Source organism: Amblyraja radiata, chromosome 26 (assembly GCF_010909765.2).
Source record: "Amblyraja radiata isolate CabotCenter1 chromosome 26, sAmbRad1.1.pri, whole genome shotgun sequence".
Lineage (NCBI taxonomy): Eukaryota > Metazoa > Chordata > Chondrichthyes > Rajiformes > Rajidae > Amblyraja > Amblyraja radiata.
In genome coordinates, this window is record NC_045981.1 from 24595275 (window position 1) to 24618900 (window position 23626).

Consider the following 23626-nt stretch of genomic DNA (forward strand, 5'->3'; position numbering starts at 1 on the left):
TTACCATTTGCCATGGTGGAATTTGAACCTGAGTGCCGAGGACTTTGCCCTGGTATCTAGATTACTAATTCAGTGATAATATCACTGCTTCCCTTCCTAGGGTCAGACCATTCCTCTCCAAGCCTGCCTCGAACACATTTCCAACTACTCCTTCTCAATACCTGCACCATCAAACCTCTGCCAAATCACACATCCTATCTTATCTCCCCAACTACTAGATTGTTCGCCCACCTTCCCTGATGTCCTTCCCTTCACAATGGTTCCCTTCCTTGATGCTGTCTTTTTCCACAATGCCTCTAAATAAATTCCAGGTCCAATCTAACCGTCCATACCCGTCCCGCCCCCATAACCACCAGCTCCCATTCCACTCTCTCCACACAACTTCCTACGGTATATGTCCTGTCTGATTTCCTCTATCAACTGAACAAATTGTTTTTTTCTAGCTGGGGGAAGGCCTTTGAATGGGTTTACTCAAGAGGCCACCTTGTTGGGCATGATAGCCCTTCGAGATGGTGGTGGGCAGAGGAAAAGGACAATGCCGGTGACCGAGCTTAACTTTTACACCCTCGGAGTCACTCGGAGTTGGCTGCGGGAGGAACCCCTTGGGCACGAATGCTGAGCGATGGCCGACGGAGGCGAAGGATAGCGCGTCCATAGGCCAATGTTATGGAGGATTCAGAGTGGTCGAGTTAACGGAGTGCGCCACTTTTAATTTCAGACTTGAAGGGTACAAGATGGTACCTAATACATGGCAACTCTTGTGCACCTACTCAGTATGATCTCCTATCTTATATTCTTACACTTAGTATGATTGTGCCTAATTTATAATAGGATTGTCACTGAACTGTATGCCAAAATAGAATTTCAATGTACTTAGGTACACAAGACAGTAAAGTACTGTTGAACAATTGAAATGGCACCCTAGGCCTCAAGCACAACCACAACCTTGTCAGACTATCTCAGGCTCTAACGCAAAGCCACTCTATCCAGTCGTTACGAGCAGAGGAATTTTGTGGCTAGAAATCTAAGTGTTTAGGAAGAGATTTGGCTAATATTGGGAGGTAGCAGTTGTAGGCCTCAGATCTATGATGGAATGGAGTGGATGGTTCACACATGTGAAGGGATATGAGCCCAACATGCGCAAATGGGACTAGCTTCGATGGTGTAACTTGGTCGGCATGGACGAGTTGGGCCGAAGGGCCTGCTTCCATGCTGAATGACATGCAGTCACAGCTGGGAGAGCAGAATGAGTAATCTGGGACAAGAGCAGACTGCAGAGACGTTTGCCATCTGTTATACCATTTGATTTATCGATTATGGAAATATTACAAATGTAAATTGGAATTTGACCAACCTAGATTAAAGTTGAATCATCAAGGAAATTATTCATGCAGTCTATATTATTACACACACATTCTTAAACTAATACAACCTCGTTATTTAATGGACAGATTAATTTTGGATGGCTACCCTTCACTGAATTCTCAACGGACACTTCTACTTTCTGAGCTTGGAGGAAGACAACGATGCATTGAAGCAACATGTCCCATCAAATACGGGAGAGATAAAGAGCTTTGGGAAATCTCACCTTCCTTAAGGCGAAGTAGTACAGAGGCATCATTGGCATCATCAGTGAAGTAGCCAAATTCATTGGCATCCCAAAATAGTTCATCCTGCTTCTCCTGAAGCTTCACAGCCCATTCCAGCCACTGCTCCTCAAAGGAAGCTTCGTACAGGTCCATCAGACTTCGAATAACAAATGCATAGTCATCCAGAAACCCACTGATGGGACTGGCTCTGAAAATAGATCAGAATTGGTACACATTAAGAATCACTAAATGATGTGCTTTTCCGGTGGCTTGCGACTCGCACTCCACAGTTAGTAGTTCCTGGATCCCTTCAGACCTCTCCCAAATCGATTCTGTAAATACCTTTTGCCAGCACCTCCCACATACTCTACCTCTGCCATTTAGAATGGGAAGAGCAACAAGTGAACAGGAACAACATCTCCTCCATTTTGCTCCACGTTATGCTCCATTCAGATTTGGGTGAACAACATTATTCATCACCAGAGGGTCAAATTCAGGGCTTCTCTCTCTCTCTAAAGAGATTCTGGAGAATCCTAACTGCATCAAAAGAAGGTGGTTCACCCACCATCAAGGATGCACAATAACTGCCAGCATTCCTTTGTAATTTTTAATGACACCTAAGAATTACGTTTTCAAGAAATTACTATACAGACAGTCCCTGTTCATGTTGCATGAACCCTTACGTAAGTCTAATTTTAGGTAAACTGGAATCACCATCCCCATACTCTGTCCAAAATAACTCATTGGAAGTATTAAGGGTGTGTCCCACTTGCCGATTTTTTTGGTGACTGTTGGCATAATTGACTGATGCATCAGGTCATCAAAAAAGTCGCGGCGTTTCTCTCTCTTTCTATCTACATAAAAAAACACTATAAGCAGAATTAATCGACAATTGAAAATTTCAATAATGTATGATTGATGTATATGAAAAAAAAAATGTACTATAATATGTAACTATACTTTACCATAATATGTTTGCTTCTAATAAAAATATATATATTTTTTTTAAATTTTAAATTGCGGCGTGACGACGTATTGACACGCGCAGTCTCCTCAAGTGTCGCAAAAAATGTTCAAAATCTTTTGGCGACCTTGATACGTCAGTCAATAACGCCGGCAGTCGCCGAAAAAAACAGCAAGTGGGACAGGCCCTTTAACTGCCTCAGAGTTGTCTTGTCGCATCCGGGGCACTTTCTGTGGCGTGCAGCCAACTGAGTAAGCACACTGTCATTGCTGGCTTACTTCCAATGTAAACTTGAGTGATCATACAGTCATGTGGAAATTACAAACTGCCTTGAGTACATTGGGGATTGAGTACAGAATTAGTTACGTAAGTGCAAGTTTACGTTAGTCACCTATTGCATAAGTCGACGAGTTCAGTACTCTCTTTCAGATTGTTTTCAAGTTGCATTCTCCCTTCAAACAAAAATTGCACATTGTGGGGGTTGTGACATTGTGTGTAAAACTCCTATCACAGCATAGTCCTACTGTGGAGCCATTGCTGCATCATTGTCTGGTTAATTCCAAACAAGCTTCCTGCAATCCAACCCTAAAATGGAACACATTCCTTCTGTTTTCTGTCCATTAACGAATCCAAGCCTTGGGAGTGTATAGAAACCTTGTGTTACTGGTGGAAGGAGCTCACTAACTCAAACAACCAGCCAATCTCCTGCCCCATCTGTAGAATAATTTATCATCCCCATATTGGCCGCATGGGCCACCTCAGTACTCCCAAAACAGATGTGACTATCATGGGACTATCTAACCAGCACCATTCTCACCCCAAGATGATTCTAAAGAAATGTATGTCCAAAAGTACTTCTGAACTGATATCGATCTGAAATGCAAGATAGAATGACACAAAGTTTCAGCAAGAAGTTGGGCATAACGATGATGATCATGGAAGAAAACATACTAGCCTAGCACATATGCATCAATAAGACTAGTCTCATTTTACCACCAGGAAGAAGTGGAAAGGCATAAAATGAAAAATTGCTTCAGGAAAATAATTGCTCTGTATACATGTAGAAGCAAAGAACTGCAGATGTGGGTTAATACACAAAAGGACACAAAGTGCTGGAGTAGCTCAGCAGGTTAGGCAGGATCTCTGGTGAACATGGACAGGTGGCGTTTTGGGTAGAAACTCTCTTCAGATTGATTGTGAGGGGGGGAGGAAGAAGAAAGTTGGAAAAGCAGTCAAAGTGTGTCAGGTAATAAGTTGCCACAGGTGAAGGGGGGGGGTTGACAGGCAGATGTTTGGAACAAAGGTCAGAGATAAGAACAGAAGGTGTGAAACACATTTGAAGAGTTGCAGATTGTGACAGGGAAGGAAAGTAGCAGGAGGGAGGGGGGAGGGGGGGGGGAAGAGAGGGGGGAGGGTGGTGGTGGTGGAAGGGAAGTATACCCTAGCGGAATATGTGCTGTTCCAATTGGGTAGCTTACAACCCAACAGTTTAAATGTTGATTTCTGCAATTTTGGAGTCATCTGCAGGTTTACTAAGTTTATGTTTAATATTGTCATGTGTACCGAGGTACAGTAAAAAAGCTTTGTTTTGCATGCTATCCAATCAAATGAAAAATACAATATACAATCAAGCAAAATAGAAAGCTATTGAATGCAGAATATAGTTCTCAGTATTATAATGCAACAGTTCCAGAGACAAAATCAAATGTCCACAAAGAGGTTGAGGTGAATCGGACTCCACCCATGTCTATGGACAGACGATTCAGAAGTCTGAATAAAAAGGGGAAGAAGCTGATACTGAATCTGGTGAAGCGGGCTTTCAAGCTTCTATAACCTCTTCCTGACATGAGCAGGGAGGAGGAGGAGGAATGACTTGGGTGGGAAAGTTCTTTGATTATGTTGGCTGCTTTCTAGAGTAGTGTGAAGTGTAGATGGAATCAATGGTAGGGGTCTAATCTATTTAACGGGCTGAACTACATTCATGACTCTCAGCAATTTCTTGCATTCTTTGGTAGAGCTTTTCCCAACCCAAGCAGCAATGCAACCCAACAGAATGCTTTCTCATTGTCATCCAAATTGTTAACGTAGATAATAAACAACGATGGGCCCAGCACTGACAACTGCAACACACCGCTGGTCATGGGCATCCAATCAGAAAAACAACTGTCCACAATTACCCTTTGACTCCTTCCCCCAAGCCAATTTTAAATCCAATTGGTTTTCTTGTGATCATACCTTCCAGACTCGCTTATCATGGGAGACCTTGTCAAAGAGCTGGCTGGAGTCTGTATAGACAATGTACACTGCCCTGCCCTCATCAATCCTCTCAGTGACCTGTTCAAAACAGGTCTGTCAGGGTTGAATTCTAAGTGTTGGAATGGAGTGATTCTACCTGAAGCTTGCAATGACGTAGCTTCTATCAATATGAGAAGTAGGCAGTTTGCCCTATTCCGCACGATCGTAGCTCACATATAATTAACTTCATATACTCACCTCTGTCTAATATCCCCTAATTACTCTCATGAGCATCGTTACTTGAACTAGGCCTCAAACATATGCAACTTTTTATGTGCAGGCTTTCCCTAACCTGCTCTCAAAAAACTTGCCTCCAATAGAATCATGGAATCAGGCCTTTCTGCCCATCTCGACCATACCGATTATATGCCAGTCCCATTAAGGATTGTATTCCATGCACTGGGAATGTTAGCTATTGAGAAGAATATGTGAAGAGGTCAACCGTTCTCCTTTCAATGGTTACCTACCCTTGTTCCACAACACCTTCACTTCCACGGTAGCAGCTGCGTAGGAGCCGGCCAGTGTTCGAATCAAACATGTGCTCCTTCAGGAAGGTCGCTGCCTTGGTTGCCCGCAGAATGTAAGTTTTCTCCCCAAGAACTGCACCAGCTCGAGCAAATCCAGAGATCATGAGACCTGCAGCAGAAATAATGAAAATCAAAGGTATAGGTGAGGGAAAAGGTGAATACGGAAGTGTTCTATTTCTGTCCTTTCCTAGTCTAAGATTCTAAACAATGAGACACAGTTAAACAATCAACTGCAGGAGATCGTATGGACCTAAGGATATTTTCTTCATTGAAAAGAAAGTTAAAAGGAGATTTTAAAATGAAATGAAGAATATATTGCAGAGAAAAATAGGTCCAATAGTCCTCACTGGCGGGAGACTGGTATATCAAAGGATATTACAACTGTAAAAGAACCAGAGGGGAAATAAAGACAGTAATTTTTATGGCCAAAATTCGCTGCCTGAAAATTATGCAGATACAAATTCAACTGTATCTTTCAAAAAGGAATTGGATATTTATCTAGCAAAAGAAAAATGTGCGGAGTTAAGGGAAAACAGTAGGCAGGGGAAGAACTTATTGGACACTGTTATATAAAGAGCAAGAAAGAGGCAACAGTTGCCGCTAGAGAAAGATGCAAGAGAAGTGATAATGGGGAGTAAAGTTTTTCTGTCTATTCCTTCGGGGGAATGCGACTCTTTCTGTCGTATCCCCCCTTCTCTGCCTCCGTCTGCACTGAGGCCTAATGGCGGAGTTGGCGGCCTCCAACTGCGACCGACCTCGAGGCTCCGGAAGCAGAACCAGCCAGGACATACCAACGCGAGGCTGGCCGAATTCGTAGCTGTGGCGGCGTTCCAGGGTTCCGGTGGCAGCGGCACAACTCGGGGCTGAGGCAGTGATCCGGTGGCAGCGACCCGACTCGGGGCTGAGGCGGTGTTCCGGTGGCAGCGGCAAGACTCGGGGCTGAGGCGGTGCTCTGGTGGCAGTGGCACGACTCGGGGCTGAGGCGGTGCTCCGGTGGCAGCGGCACGACTCGGGGCTGAGGCGGTGCTCCGGTAGCAGTGGCACGACTCGGTGCTGAGGCGGTGCTGAGGCGGTGCTCCGGTGGCTGAGGCGGCGTTCCGGCGGCGGCGACCTGAATCCGGGGCTCGGCCGCGGGCCAGTGGACGACATCGTCAGGAGCTCGCAGGTCACAGGTTGGTGACCTGTTTTTACGGAGCTCCCGTGGTAACAGCTGCGTCCGCTGGACTGGAGGGCGGCATCTTCGGCAGCTTCGACCACCCCGGGCCACGGAGCTTGAACCGGCCCGTTCGCGGAGCTCGGTTGAGCCGTGGGACTGAATTACCATCGCCCGGTGGAGTAACAACATCGGAGGCTTGGATCGCCTCAGCGCAGAGGGAGAATAAGGAGGGAAGAGACAGTGACTTTAAGACTTTTGCCTCCATCACAGTGAGGTGTCTGGTGAACTCACTGTGGTGGATGTTAATTTGTGTTTATTGTGTGTTTTGTTATTAATTATTATATGTATGACTGCAGGCAACGAAATTTCGTTCAGACCGAAAGGTCTCAATGACAAATAAAGGAATCTAATCTAATCTAAAGATATAGCAGAGGAGTTGAATAGCTTTTTTGCATCAGTCTTCACAGCAACGTGCCTGAAATTCAAGAGAGTCAGGGGATGGAAGTTAGTGGAGTGACTATTACTAGGTGCTTGGGAAGCTGAAAGGGCTGAAGGTGGATAAGTCACCTGGGATGGACTAGGGTTCCGAAAGAGGTGGTTTTAGAGATTGTGGAGACATTGATAGTGATATTTCAGGAATCACTAGAATCAGGAGTGGACCCAGATGATTGGAAAATTGCCAATATTGCCCCGCTGCACAAAAAGGGAGCAAGGCAGAATAGTGGGAACTATAGGCCGGTTAGTCTGACCAGTGGTTGGTAAGATTTTAGAACCCATTATAAAGGATGAGATTACGGAGTACTTAGAAGTTCATGATAAAATAGGCCGAAATCAACATTGTGAAAGGGTGGTCTTGCTTGACAAATTTTCTGGAATTCTTTGAAGAAGTAAATAGCAGGACAGACGAAGGAGAGTCAGTAGATGTAGTTTACTTACGGTAGATTGTCAGAAAGCCTTTGATAAGGTGCCACGCATTAGGCTGCTTAGGAAGATGCGAGCTCACGCTATCGAAGGGCAGATACTAGAATGGATAGCAGGTTGGCTGGATGGCAGAAGACAAAGAGTGGCAATAAAGGGGGCTTTTTCTGGTTGGCTGCCAGTAACTAGTGGAGTTCCGCAAGGGTCGGTGCTGGGACCGTTACTCTTCACGTTGTATATTAATGATTTGGACGAGAGGATTGGGGCAAATTTGCGGATGATACAAAAATAGGTGGAGCATGCAGGTAGTGTAGAGAAAGCAGGAACTCTGCAGAAGGACTTGGGCAGGTTGGGAGAGTGGACAGAGAAGTGGCAGATGGAATATAATGTAGCAAAGTGTGGAGTCATGCATTTTGATCGTAGGAATAAAGGTGTAGACTATTTTCTAAATGGGATGCGTATACAGAAATAGGAAGTGCATAGGAACTTGGTCGTGCTGGTGCAGGATTCCCAAAAAGTTAATCTGCGTTGAATCAGTAGTTAAGAAAGCAAACTCAATGCTAGCATTTGTTTCAAGAGGGCTTGTATACAAAAACAGAGATATAATGTTGAGGCTCTGTAAGGCCACATTTAGAATATTGTGAGCAATTCTGGGCACCATATCTGAGGAAGGATGTGCTGGCTCTGGAGAGGGTCCAGAGGAGGTTTACAAGAATAATCCCAGGAATGAGTAGGTTAACCAATGATGAGCGTTTGTCAGCATTGGGCCTGTACTTGCAGGAGTTTAGAAGAATGAGGGGGGACCTCATTGAAACATACAGAATAGTGAAAGGCTTGAATAAAGTGGATGTGGAGAAAATGTTTCCACTTGTGGGAGAATCCAGGACTAGAGGTCATAGCCTCAGAATTGAAGGACGTTGTTTTAGGAAGGAGATGAGGATAAATTTATTTCGTCAGAGAGTGGTGAATCTGTGGAATTCTTTGCCACAGGAGGCTGTGGAGGCCAAGTGCGTGGATATTTTTAAGGTAAAGATAGATAGATTCTTGATTAGTACAGGTGTCAGAGGTTATGGGGAGAAGGCAGGAGAATGGGGTTAGGAGGGAGAGATAGAACAGCCATGATTGAATGGCGGAGTAGGCTTGATGAGCCGAATGGCCTATTTCTACTCCTATTCCTTATGACCTTATGACAAAAAAACGCATTAAGAGGCACAGGTGCTGGACAAATTTCTGCTCTGCAGTATGGCTCAATGGTTTAATTTCCTTCTGCTCAGCCCCATCAGACTTTATAACATCAACTCTTTTCCCCAGCTGCACCCATGGCCACAATCCACTAAGATTTCTTCAAATGTATTACCTTAACCCATGAACCTTTTACATTTGACAAGAGCAATAATAAATCTGGACTCATCTTGTTGCTCTGTCACTCTCTTCTCCTAGAGCTTAGGTCAGGGGTCGGCAACCTATGGCCCCCGGGCCGAATGCGGCCCGTAACCCGAAATCATCCGGACCGCAGGCGGATTTCTTTCCCCGTAATCATCCGGCCCACCGTGCGCCCGCCCCGAGTGCGGCCGAGCTCTGGTTGTACCGCATCCTGCGCAAAGCCGCCAGCACAGCCGCACACCTTCTGTGAACACATTTAAGAAAGAACTGCAGATGCTGGAAAAATCGAAGGTAGACAAAAATGCTGGAAAAACTCAGCGGGTGAGACATGCAAGGATTGCATGAGGCTGCCTCAGCCACTGAGTTTCTCCAGCATTTTTGTCTACCTTCTGAGAACACGTGTTTTGATGCCTGCCATCCGGGGCGGGATGGGGGCGGAATCCATGTGTACACGTGATAGATGTGGTCCACCATCCACTCACAGACATGCGTCCCGGCCCCTATGCAGAACAAGGTTGCCGATCCCTGGCTTATATTATATTATGAACCCTGTCAGAAAGCTTCAGATGATAACAAGTTATTAGACCTACTCAGAACTGGCAAGAAAGTATTTTTTGTGCAATGAAGGCTTGACAGGTAAAAGCTGTGCCTGTGAAGGAGGTGCCCAGAAATCCATTATGTAAGAGTAGCAATGTTACAAAATTTTGAGATTTTAAAAATCAAGTCTGTAATTTATCCCATCAGATAAAGCATAACAATAAGTTTAATTTGACACCTAATTCACTTTCATATCTCAAGTATTTAAAAAGTTATGGCCATTTTCATACTGGGAAATGAGCATCTTGTTCCCTATTGATTTTCTATGGACATAACAAAAAAGCTGTGATCGTGAACAGTCAAAAGCCCATAACTTTCTTAAAAATTAAGAGAACTGAATGAAATTTTCAGTTATCATAGATTGAAGCATTCTGAAACAAATATAAAATAATCTTACTTGGATGACCTGAAATTAAAGCATATAATTAGTTAGTTACCTAATTGTAGCTAATTTCAGACTTCAATTACTAGATCTAAACATCTATCCATTTCTTAATAAATGATTAACATTTTTAAATAGCCTAAATGTCCAAATAATATTCACAAATAATTCACAATAAAACATGATTTTTAAATCTCATTTACATTAATTTATAGGCCAAATGGAAGGAATTTAGTGTTTAATTGCTGTAAATAAATGCCCATTTAAATCAGCTTTCCAGTGGGTCCCTGTGGAACGCGCTGGTTTAGAACGTTCACATTGCGGTAGATTTGTGCCCCAAATGCCGAGAAAAATACTGCGCGATATAACGGGCCCAAATTGAGCTACTCGCAATATTAAACTTAGTATAAAGGGATCTTTAGAAGCCCTTTTTAATGTAAAAATATACAACCTAACTTCAGCTGTCTGCTTTATGAGACCCTGCGGTTGCTGGCTGTCGCGGGTTTAGAGATCGATTTTTAAACTACTATAACTATTATTCAAGGCCTTTAAACCTAATAATAGCTTTTGCGACGGGGTCTTCCAGCGATTTTTCGTTAATAATTAACTAGGCTGAACATTTTCGATTGGAACAGCTTAGAGAAAATCGCGTTTTAAACCCGCCCCCTCTAAACGGCGCCAAAATCGCGCACACCCTCAGCAGCAGATCTTCAACGACGCTTCAGGTAGGCTTTGCAACATACCTAGTAAGAGTGAATAGAAGAGAGGCGTGCAACATGCTGCTACAATATAGCAATTTACAATGCGCCACTGACCGGAGATGAGTTCTAAGCAAGGGACTCGGCAATGACAAGTGCAGAACAAGTAAAATACTGTGAGGACATTGAAAATGTGAAATTAAAAACTTAATATACTGAAAATGGACAGCAAGTCAGACAAAATCAGTGCCGTGTGTTGGGGGAGCAGATCGTACACGGCCTGACTGCTGCCCACACTCACTCCCCACATTTTTCCCACGGCCAAACGTACATTCTGCCAGGAGATTGATCAATCTGGATGTTTGAATTCTACTGCCATGCTTCTTGCTGTTAAATGTCATCTTAAATGTCAGTGATAACTAAGGGCATTAAGATTTCATGTAGATTTAAATATTTTGTAAGTGCAAAGTAAAAATATAAATTTACTTCAAAAACCTAAACTATCTATCTTTTCTATATATATATATCTATCTATTAATATATAAAACTCTCGCCCAAGATTCCGAAACGGAACTCCGTCCGGCTGCCACATTTCTTCCATTGATTCCCTGCAACTCCGAAACTGGACGCAGAATCGCCGACATCTTTTCCATTTCGGTAGAGATTTCACTTTTCTTTCTAAGTATCCGCTCCTCATTACATTCCGTCGTGTTTAAGTACACGTTTTTAATCAAATCCTTCCCCCCCCCCCCCCCAATATTTCAAAACTAAACTGGCTTCACACCCACAGAACCTTCACCAGCCCCAGCCCCTGCTGAACGTTCCATCGTGTGATGTCACAATGCCCAATCTTCACATATGTCCAATCGGAATGGATCCATTTACATATGCCTATGCAGGAGCCCAAGCCAATGGTGAAGGTTCCATCGTGTGATGTCACAATGCCCAATGCTCAAAGACATCGTTGCCATAGAGAGGGAGTACAGAGAAGGTTCACCAGGCTGATTCCTGTTATGTCAGAACTTTCACCACTTAAAAGTGTAATGCCCCAACGCAAAAGTGTAATGCCTCCTCCCCCCCCCTCCCCCCCCCCCACAGTTTTTCAAATAAAAACTGGCTTCTCACCCATACAAGCAGCCATTTCGGTAGACATTTCACTTTCCCTTCCAGCTGTCCACTCCTCATTACATTTCGTTATGTTTATGTCCATTTTTTTCATTAAAACCTTCTCCTCCAACCACCCCCCCCCCTCACTCATTTAAAAACTGCCTTTCGGGAACGGCTCTACTTCGAGGACCACGTCTCCCGTGGGGGCTGCGGATAGGCAACGGCTGCATTGGGGCATTACACTTTTAAGGCTCTGTGTGTGATACCGCCCCGCCCCCCCCCCCCCCCCCCCCGCGTTGCCGAGACGGACCCGACTTCGACGACTTCAAGATACGCTATTTTAAGACGGCCGGAACCCGACTTCGACGACCACGTCTCCCCTGGGGGCTACAGGTAGGGAACGGTCTTTATACACTTTTCCAACTCTGTGTGTGGGGGTGGTTAGTGTGTGTGATGCCGCCCCCCCCCCCCCCAGTGGGGGCTACGGGTAGGGTACGGCTGCGTTGGGGGATCAGACCCAACGGGTTTGCCATTGGTCGTCGTGTTTAAGTGCACGTTTTTAATCAAATCCTTCAACCCCCCCCCCCCCAATATTTCAAAAATAAACTGACTTCTCACCCATAGAAGCATCACCAGCCCCAGCCCCTGGTGAACGTTCCATCGTGTGATGTCACAATGCCCGATGCTCACAGATGTCCAATCGGAATGGATCCATTTACATATGCCTTTGCAGGAGCACAAGCACTTGGTGAACGTTCCATTGTGTGATGTCACAATGCCCAATGTTCAAATACATTGTTGCCATAGAGGGAGTACAGAGAAGGTTCACCAGACTGATTCCAGGGATGGCAGGACTTTCATATGACGAAAGACTGGATAGACTCGGCTTGTACATGCTAGAATTTAGAAGATTGAGGGGGTATCTTATAGAAACATACAAAATTCTTAAGGGGTTGGACAGGCTAGATGCAGGAAGATTGTTCCAGATGTTGGGGAAGTCCACAACAAGGGGTCACAGTTTAAGGATAAGAGGTAAATCTTTTAGGTCCGAGATGAGAAAAACATTTTTCACACAGAGAGTGGCGAATCTCTGGAATTCACTGGCACAGAAGGTAGTTGAGGCCTGTTCATTGGCTGTATTTAAGAGGGAGTTAGATGTGGTCCTTGTGGCTAAAGGGATCAGGGGGTATGGAGAGAAGGCAGGTACAGGATACTGAGTTGGATGATCAGCCACGATCATATTGAATGGTGGTGCAGGCTCGAAGGGCCGAATGGCCTACTCCTGCACTTAATTTCATGGTTCTATGTTTCCCTCTACGCACCCCTCTCCCACCCATCCCTCTCTCCTCCCCCCCCCCTTCCCTCTCTACAGCCACCCCCCTTGCCTCCTACCCCTCTGTCCCTCTTCATCACTCCCCCTACCCCGCTCCACCCTCCCTCCCCACTCTTCACCGCTACCCCCTTCCCCCTCCACTCTCCTTCCCCACTCTTCCCCTCTCTCACCACCCCTCTCCCCTACCTCCCTCCTCCCCTACATCCCCATCCTCCACCTCCTCCCCCACATCTCTCGTCCCATCCCCCTCTCTCATCACCCCTACCCCTGCTCTCCTTCCCTCCCAATCTGTCCCATTTCCTCCACCTCCTCTCACCCTCCCTCCCCTCTTCACATCCCCCCCCTCCCCCCACCTGTGTGTTTGGGGGTTGGTTAATATGAGTTTGATGCCGCAGCCCCCCCTCCCCCCCCCTGCAAAACGCCGTTGGGGAAACAGACCCAACGGGTCTGCACTTGGTCTAGTTATTATATAAAACTCTCGCCCCAGATTCCGAAACGGAACTCCGTCCGGCCGTCCGGCAGCCTGGCCCACTCCCTTTGCTGGCGCGCTCCCTTTGATTCTCCGCAACTCCAAAACCGGACGCAGGACCGCCCGCGTCTTTTCAACTTCGGCAGAGATTTCGCTTTTCTTTCTAAGTATGCGCTTCTCATTCCATTCCGTCGTGTTTAAGCGCACGTTTTAAATCAAAACCTTACCCACCCCCCCCCCCCCCCCCCCCCAAAAATCTCACAACTAAACTGGCTTCTCACCCACACAAGCCTCACCAGCACCAGCCCCTGCTGAACATTCCATCGTGTGATGTCACAATGCCCAATGCTCACAGATGACCAATCGGAATGGATCCATTTACATATGCCATCACCAGCCCCAGCCATTGGAGAACATTCCATCGTGTGATGTCACAATGCCCGATGCTCACAGATGCCCAATCGGAATGGACCCATTTACATATGCCTATGCAGGAGCCCCAGCCAATGGTGAACGTTCCATCGTGTGATGTCACAATGCCCAGTGCTCATAGACATCGTTGCCATAGTGACAGTACAGAGAGTCAGATGTGGGCCGAGGAGCCTTCAAGACAACATGAGATGTTCCCATATTGTGTGAAAATATTTACGTCATTCACCCCTGAACCTCGATAAGAACACCACCTGCACATCTTAATTAAATTAGAGAAAAACGGAAAAGAGGTCGGGCATTTACACTTTTAAGGCTCTGTGTGTGTCGAAGCTTCGTGTGTGTGATGCCGCACCGCAAACCCCCCCACCACCCCCCCCACGCGTTGCCGAGACGGACCCGACTTCGACGACTTCAAGATACGCTATTTTAAGACGGCAGGGACCCGACTTCGACGACCAAATCTCCCCTGGGGGCTACAGGTAGGGAACGGTCTTTATGCACTTTTCCAACTCTGTGTGTGGGGGTGGTTAGTGTGTGTGAGGCCCCCCCCCCCCCCCCCATTGGGGGCTATTGGGGGCCGCAGGACCGCCCACGTCTTTTCCACTTCGTCAGAGATTTCGCTTTTCTTTCTAAGTATGCGCTTCTCATTTCATTCCGTCGTGTTTAAGCGCACGTTTTTAATGGATAACATACCCCCCCCCCCCCCCCCCAATACTTCAAAACTAAACTGGCTTATCACCCACACAAGCCCCGATGCTCAAAGACATCGTTGCCATAGTTACCGTACAGAGAATAGCCTGTGAGCCGAGGAGCTTTCAAAACAACATGAGATGTTCACATATTGTAGGTATGTTGCAAAGCCTACCTGAAGCGTCTTTGAAAATCTTCCGCTGCGGGTGTGCGCGATTTTGGCGCCGTTTAGAGGGGGCGGGTTTAAAACGCGATTTTCTCTAGGCTGTTCAAATCGAAGATGTTCAGCCTAGTTAATTATTAACGAAAAATCGCTGGAAGACCCCGTCGCAAAAGCTATTATTAGGTTTAAAGGCCTCGTATAATAGTTATAGTAGTTTAAAAATCAATCTCTAAACCCGCGACTGCCGGCAACCGCAGGGTCTCATAAAGCAGACAGCTGAAGGTGGGCTGTATATTTTTACATTAAAAAGGGCTTCTAAACATCCCGTTATACAAAGTTTAATATTGCGAGTAGCTCAATTTGGGCCCATTATATCGCGCAGTATTTTTCTGGGCATTTGGGGCACAAATCTACCGCAATGTGAACGTTCTAAACCAGCGCGTTCCACAGGGACCCACTAGAAAGCTGATTTAAATGGGCATTTATTTACAGCAATTGAGCACTAAATTCCTTCCATTTGGTCTATAAATTAATGTAAATGAGATTTAAAAATCATGTTTTATTGTGAATTATTTGTGAATATTATTTGGACATTTAGGCTATTTTAAAATGTTAATAATTTATTAAGAAATGGACAGATGTTTAGATCTAGTAATTGAAGTCTGAAATTAGCTACAATTAGGTAACTAACTAATTATATGCTTTAATTTCAGGTCATCCAAGTAAGATTATTTTATATTTGTTTCAGAATGCTTCAATCTATGATAACTGAAAATTTCATTCAGTTCTCTTAATTTTTAAGAAAGTTATGGGCTTTTGACTGTTCACGATCACAACTTTTTTGTTATGTCCATAGAAAATCAATAGGGAACAAGATGCTCATTTCCGAGTATGAAAATGGCCATAACTTTTTAAATACTTGAGATATGAAAGTGAATTAGGTGTCAAATTAAACTTATTTTTATGCTTTATCTGATGGGATAAATTACAGACTTGATTTTTTAAATCTCAAAATTTTGTAACATTGCTACATATTGTGTAAAAATATTAACGTGTTTCAAACCCCTGAAACTCGATATGAACAACACATGCACAACTTAATTAAATTAGAGAAGAACGAACAATATGTCGAGATTTTAATATTCCAATCAATGCACGTTTGACATTGAGTTGTCTGCCAGTTGGCCAATCACGCGCTTTGTTTCAGGCCAGCACACAAAATGGCTGAGAGGGCTTCACAGATGCCTGTTTTACTGGAGATTTAAATGTGTTGTTCTGTGGAATAAATGTCATGGAAACTTGCAGCAGCTTCATTGTATTTAGTGCAAAAAACATAAAAAAAGACAGAAGAAAGTGCTGCGAAGTGGATAAAAATGCAAGAGAACAAGGTCCATGCTGATGTGCTGGAACACAAATGAACCCATGAATCACCTACCTGAAAGGAAAGACTAAAGGCCGGAATTTATGAACATCTAACTGTATGGACTTTAATTAATCTAATTGCACCCTTTATAACGTTAATAGATTCATTCATTCATTCATTCATTCCTTATTCATTCACTCACTCACTCACTTACTCAGACATTCATTCATGACGCGGTGAATTGAACATTGTCACTAATGCCAGCCTGTTGTACAGTTATTAGTCTGCTGGCCAGCGACCATAACGGCTGCTGGTGCCCGCAGCACAACCTCAAGCGAAGCCATTTAAAAACTGCCTTTCGGGAACGGCTCTACTTCGAGGACCACGTCTCCCGTGGGGGCTGCGGGTAGGCAAAGGCTGCGTTGGGGCATTACACTTTTAAGGCTCTGTGTGTGGGGATGCTTCGTGTGTGTGATGCCGCCCCGCCACCCCCCCCCCCGCGTTGCCGAGACGGACCCGACTTCGATGACTTCAAGATACGCTATTTTAAGACGGCCGGGGCCCGACTTCGACGACCACGTCTACGCTGGGGGCTACAGGTAGGGAACGGTGTTTATACACTTTTCCAACTCTGTGTGTGGGGGTGGTTAGTGTGTGTGATGCAGCCCCCCCCCCACCCCCAGTGGGGGCTACGGGTAGGGAACGGCTGCGTTGGCTAAAGGGATCAGGGGGTATGGAGAGAAGGCAGGTACATCACTCCCCCTACCCCTCCCTCCCTCCCCACTCTTCCACTTCTCTCCCCCTTCCCCTCCACTCTCGCTCCCCACTCTTTCCCCTCTCTCCCCCACCCCTCTCCCTCTCCCTCCCTCCTCCCCATCTTCCCCATCCCCCCTCCCCCACATCTCTCTCCCCATCTCTCATCCCCTACCCCGCTCTCCTTTCCCTCCCAAATCTATCCCATTTCCTCCTCCTCCTCTCCCTCCCCTCTTCTCAACCCCCCCCCCCCCGCAAACGCCGTTGGGGAAACAGACCCAACGGGTCTGCACTTGGTCTAGTATATTAGTAAAACTCTCATCATGCTTGTTTGTTTCTATATTTGTTTGTTTCTATGCCGGTTTGTACCTACCCATATTTGTGCAAAAACGGTACACCATAGCGCTACAATTTTTGGCCCACCTTACTCACCATTGTCCTTTGATGCCAATTAAACAAGTTTCGTTCAGATTTATGTCATATTTTACAAGTTATTGGCATTTTAAACTTTACAAAAACAACTTTAAAAATTTGCCCTGCCCATCAGCAGTGTTCCACCCCACAATAACATCACAATGGGATCTCATTTACATTTTAAAAAACTGTTTTAAAAAACACAGCAGCGTTCCACCTCACAATGATATCACAATGGGATCCCGAATTTCATTTATATTAAAAAAATGTTTTTTTTTAAAACATCGCCATTTTCATTGTGTTGGGGGGTGGGATAGGAGAGGTGAGGAGTGAGGGAGCAGGGGGATGGAGGGGAGATAGAGGGAGAGATGGGGGAGGTAAGGAGTGGGGGATAGAGAGAGAGGGCAGTGTGGGAGGTCGGGAGGGAGAGTGGGGGGGATGAGATAGGGGGGAGGTGAGGAGTGGGGGAGGAGGGGGACAGAGAGAGAGGAGGGGGTAGGGAGGGGAGACGGGTTATGGAGGAAGTGACTGAGGGTAGGGGAAAGGAGAGGGAGGGAGAGGTGAGGAAGGGAGTGGGGGAGGGGAGGGGAGGAGGAGAGGGGAATGAAGAAGGAGGGTGAAGAGGAGAGGGAGGGAGTGCTGGGGGATGAGGGGGAATGGAGGAGGTTAAGGTTAGGAAGAGGGATGGTGAGGCGCAGTTGGGGAGGGTTGCCATGACTCGCGTCACAACGGGCATCTCTGGCGTCACAACGGAAACCCATCAGCCGTGCCTGCGCAGTTGGGGGCTATGGGTGAGTGGTGGAATATTGCGTTGGGGCAACGGGGCCCAAGGGGTCCCACTTGGTCTAGTTGTAATTAAAAGTTATACACTTAAATTGTTCCAGTAATAATTTTTACTGAATATTTGATGAATCTGGATTGCATGACAGTACTGTGAACCATGTTGTTTTAAGAAGTGATATACAAGATAACAATATGCACATAGTCTGGCCTGGGCAATTTTTGAGGTGATGGGGTTTGAAACTGACTTTGATCAGAAATGTAGGGTGATTAAAGTGAGTTTGCAGTATGAAACTCCACAATTCACTGACGATAAAACACAGCTCTCCTGAAAGATAACATTGATTTTTATTGATGCTGAAAGTAAAGGCATTCTCCTGACTCAATAAAATAAAACATTAATATTTCTTGCCAATCTACAGATTAAAGTTGTCATTTGTACCTTCCAACTCATGAATCTCTTTTATAAAGAAACATACGAAGACTGACACATAATTATGTCGCAAATTTCTCCATATTTATTGTTCAGATTGACGAAAATAAGTAAGTAAACCGATAGGAGTTTGTCAGCTTCACCCCGTTTTGGAAATAGGACAGCAAGTAACTTAAGCAAACGCCCTTCTCTAATGTAATACTATGTAAAAGCAAAAGTGAGAAAATACATTTGCCACCTGAAGGAACTGCAGCAGGGAATTCCCAGTTAGGCAATTGCATTTTGTTCAATTTTCAACAACATCAGCAGTGTTGTAAGGTATCATCAACTGTGCTATTAAATGTCATTTACCACTTTGCACTACATTAACCTCCTTAAACATTCATTTACTCCACCGTGATGTGGTCTTTGATAGGGTTTATGGAATGATGTGGATCGACAGCATTAATGCAAATAAGAACTCGTCTTCAGAAAAAAACTGTCCAAATGCAAACTATCAACAGTAGCTAATTTTGAAATTGATAAGAATGTTTTGTAAACAAATAATATTGTTTACAGAGAGACAGGCTACTCTAGTAGCAGGAGGCTGGCTACTCAACAACTATGGTTTGCAAATTGACATAACCACAAGATATTCTCATCTGCATCAGCCAAACATAAGACCAGAGGACAATGTTAATTGGCCTGCCTTATACCAGACATCTTCAGTTAAGTTATTTTGCACCATTGTGATTGAGATCCAGAACATTTTCAGACTGGACTTATTTTGTCCTTAGTCATAAGCATCTTTGCTGTATCAATAATTGGAATATTTGTGTGCTTGGTTTTGTGTGCTCACTCACTAATTGTTGGTGTATAGTGCTGAAAAGCATTAAGACCACGCAGGTGAATTACTTGGCCCTAGCTAAGGTGTCCGAACATCTAATGGTGCACATCCAACGGCAGATCCACGCCTTCATCAAACGATTAGCCTCACCCGCTGAGTTCCTCCAGCATTTTTGTCTACCTTCGATTTTTCCAACATCTGCAGTACTTTCTTAAAGATCTAATGGTGTCTTGTTAGTACAGTGTGCTCTTGTTGTAAATGTGTAATTCAATTGAACTATTTGTTGGACTCAAAATATAGAAGTAAACATTGTCATTATAGCTATTAAATCTGTAATGAAACACCTATTGTTAGCTTTGTTCTTAACGGTGTAAAAACTAAATGTACTATAAGTTCCTGGAGATCCCACTAAGAGTATCTGCAAGAGAATGCCTTCTTGTTGTGATGAATAATAGATTTTTGCATCCATAACTTCCAGTCTCCAGTAACTCAGTTAGTCACTATCCTACCATCAAGTAAAAACATTTCCAACTGCAAACTGAAAAAATAAAGAAGGTCTAAGCAATCAATCTTAGGACCACAGCATGACTGGATTTCATCACACTGGATTTCATATCAAACCAAACGCTCACCAGATTATTTTAATATGATTACAATGCGTCAATTTGTGTGCTTCTCTCATACTGTCTTTGCATTTGAATACATTGATGCAGTATAGTTAGACCTACTTGGCTCAGTTGACAATGCATACCGAACCATACAGGCTACAAGGTACAATCAGGTCCTCATAGTCTCTGGGTATACCAAGGGTGTTAAAGTTGGGACGATGGGGTAGTAATAGGGGTAGTATATCAAATCAACCATATCCCTTCTAATTTACTATCCAATATCAATTTGTCCATGATTAGGCATCAAACAGAGACAAGATGAAGTCAATGTTTAAATGAAACCATGACAGATCATGGGACGGCACGGCACAACATAGCGGTAGAGTTTCTACGTTACAGCGCCAGAGACCCGGGTTAAATCCTGACTACGGGTGCTTGTCTGCATGGAGTTTGAACGTTCTCCCCGTGACCTGCGTGAGTTTTCACCAGGAGCTCCGGTTTTCTCCTACACTCCAAAGACATACAGGTTTGTAGGTTAATTGGCTTGGTATAATTGTAAATTGCCCCTAGTACGTGTAGGATAGTGTTAATGTGTGGGGATCGCTGGTCGGCGCGGACTCTGTGGATCGAAGGGCCTGTTTCCATGCTGTAATTCTATACTAAATAAACTAAGCTTATTCTTAATAGAATTTCATCCTACATATGAAGAATGTGGTAGTTAGAGAATTGGTGCCTGACCTATTTCCATGGAACAGCTTTGTCCCACTGTTCCATCAGAAGATAGTATATTGGAAGAGACTGGGGCAGTAAATACCTGAGGCACCATTAACAAACCCCCTCTCGTCAGCTCATGCTCCTATTGTAGGATCTTTCTATGCGCAAAATGGCTCTCATTCATTGTATTTGGTGTTTCAAGAAGTTTCTGAGAAATATGATAAGGAACTGTCCAAATTACATTTATTCAATGAGTATAACTGACAGCAGGACGAGTGAAAATCTCCAGGATTGGCAGTAATGTGAATGATTGCCGAGACAAAATCTGGTGATGCTACCTTTAAAATAAAAATATAGACTTCTTTCCAAATTGACAACACATTGTTTTCACACTGAATCAGGCTTCGAAAATATATAATTAGCAACAAGCAGTGCTGTACAGAACAAAATCTAGTGTGATGTTATCAGGCACGTAACCCTTCACCCTTTGGTTCCCGATATACAAATCTCAAAGTCTCTTTGCTAATTATTTCCAAAATATTAATAGGCCCCTGGGGCAATCCAAAGCACAGAATCATAGCAGCAATAAGAAGTCAAACATTAATGAGGGCTGGGAGTCATACAAAAAATTAACCAGAGGACAGCTAGAAATTAGTAGCAGGCAGGCTACGAATAGAGTATGAGAATCACATGTTTTTAACGTATGTTGCTTAGAGGGCACCACAAATTGAATTACATGCTGGCGGGCTAGTTGGATCAGCAGTTAACAGAGTGTTTAATTCAACAACAAATTACAGGCGATGAAGTACTTTTGAAGGGTAGTCAGCGCTGTAACCAAAAAAAACACAGCAGTCAACTTGCACACACAATGCTTCCACAGATATCAGTGTGAAAGCAACTGGATAGCTTGGTTTAGAAGTACTTTTCAAAGGCAAATGCTGGGCAGTTTGTTGGTGAAAATTCCCACGTGCTTCCTTCAAATGGTACTCTATGCTTCAAGAGAGCAAACAGAGTCTCACTTTATTCCTTGCAGAATATGGCACGCCTCTCAGGGTAGCATTACTCAATACAGCAGTGTCCTCCCAAACATTTTGTCCCAATACTTGAAGTGTGATCTGAACCCACAACCTTTTGGCGAAGAGTGTTACCAATATTGCCATGACTTTCACTTCCAAGAATGCTTGCACCTCCATATTTCCCCCAGTTTTTCTTTGTTTCCTCTCAGTTTTCCAGCAATGGTAGGATTTTACATTACAAATAATTGGAGCAATCTCTGGGGTAGGGGCATGCAGACAAAATCTATTTTTTCAGCTATTTGTTGATTCCTTTTGGAAACTCCTAAGTAATTGCATGTATCAGGTGAATAGAGGAATGGGCTGGGCTGCCTGTAGTCAAACAACCCAAAATCCCCATGAACCACAATCACATGAAGCAAGTTCCCTTCAATGGAGATCACGCCCAGGTCTAATAAGTCTACACAAAACAAGGAGTGGATCTTTATCCTGCCATGAATCACCAAGACAGATATAATTCCAGTCACCCAGAATTGAAAAAGGATCTTCAAAAGCATCTTTGTTATCAACAGTCAGGTGAATGTAGAAACCAGCTGGGATGGAATAGTACACAGGGATTAAGGGACAAGTTGAAAAATGATTTGAGAAAGATGGTGAATAATTAAGGTTGTGGATAAAAATGTTAGCAAGAAGGCTCAAGGAGAATAATCTCCAACTTTAATCGTGCTTTTGTCCTGTATATTTAATGCAATTCTAAGTATTTCTGTCCAGTATTGATGGATAACAGGCTTCACTTACAGCTTTAGGACTCCTGTCCCCTCCACAATATCATGTGCCTTCAGAAGACCACTGACAATCCGTAGATCGATTTGTGCTTTTCCAGATACTCCACTGACAGCCACAGAGGCTCTGTTGTCGGGGTGCCAACTCCCACTTATCACAATATGGATTAGTGTCACATTCAATAACCTTACTGTGACAACCAGACTATTCTGTGGTAAGCACCAGTGGATATTGAGCCCAGTCAAGTAGGATTTGAGGATGAGAGAAAGTAGCGAAAACTAATCACTCTCGAATGAATGCAGCAGCTTAATCTGCCCAGCTTGCACACATGGCTGATCTTTCAATATTCAGATTTTTTTAATTCACTTTCTCTAAATCATAAAATTATTTTAAAATATGAATGAGAAACTGGCTCAGGTTTGTATGTTTCTATTCTTTTCCCATTTTTCCCAGATGCTGCCTGACTGAGTTTTTCCAGCATTTTCTATCTTTATTTCAGATTTCCTGCGTATGAAGACTTTCTTGACTGTCATCAGTCGCAAAACATATGGCCCTAGAAATGCTAGTTTGTCCAGAAAACCACCTATAATGAAGGCCTGCAGATTTTCAATGTTGACCCAACATACTGCAATTTTGCATGCGAGGTCCAAGCCATCAGAACCCCGTGAAGTGATCAGCAGAGAGGGATGGGCCATGGGGGAAGGTAGTGTGAAACAACTGCTGAAAATCATTACAGCATGCCATTAGAAATGATTTATTTAATGTCAATGTTAAAATATATCTGAAATAAAATACTGCAGATGCTGGAAATCTGAAGCAAATATGTTAAAATTCTTATTTTAGTTCTTTGAAATATACATAGTTTTTTTAAATATCTAAGAATGCATCGACAACAGTGTGTCCACCAACAGTGTGAATGTGGGTTGTCTATGCCATTTCTCAGTGCATCCCATTCCATCAATTATTTCCATGTAACCTATTCTCAGTCACATGGCTGTCAACTATCCCTGTTCCTTCTGCCACTAATCCATTCCGCAAGGGCAATTTACCATGACCAATTTGCCTATCAGCACATCTGTAAGATTTGAGAGGAAACCAAAGTACCCGAAGGCAACTCAAGCAGTCACAGCAAATATTTGCAACTCCATCCATACAACACTGGAGGACAGGACAAAACCTAGATGGCTGAAGCTATGTGGTGGTAGCACCATGGCCTGTTGCACCACTGTGCTCCTC

The 23626-nt window shown here is 44.2% G+C and overlaps 1 protein-coding gene across 1 annotated transcript in view; it reads right to left on the bottom strand.

Moving 5' to 3' along the window:
- Positions 1–23626, bottom strand: part of spata20 (spermatogenesis associated 20) — a 288180-nt gene that overhangs the window by 199131 nt on the left and 65423 nt on the right. The window contains exons 12-13 of the mRNA XM_033044507.1: positions 5316–5484; positions 1589–1797 (exon numbers count right to left, since the gene is read on the bottom strand). Coding sequence (XP_032900398.1) covers positions 1589–1797; positions 5316–5484 — 378 coding nt within the window. The remainder of the gene's footprint in view (positions 1–1588; positions 1798–5315; positions 5485–23626) is intronic.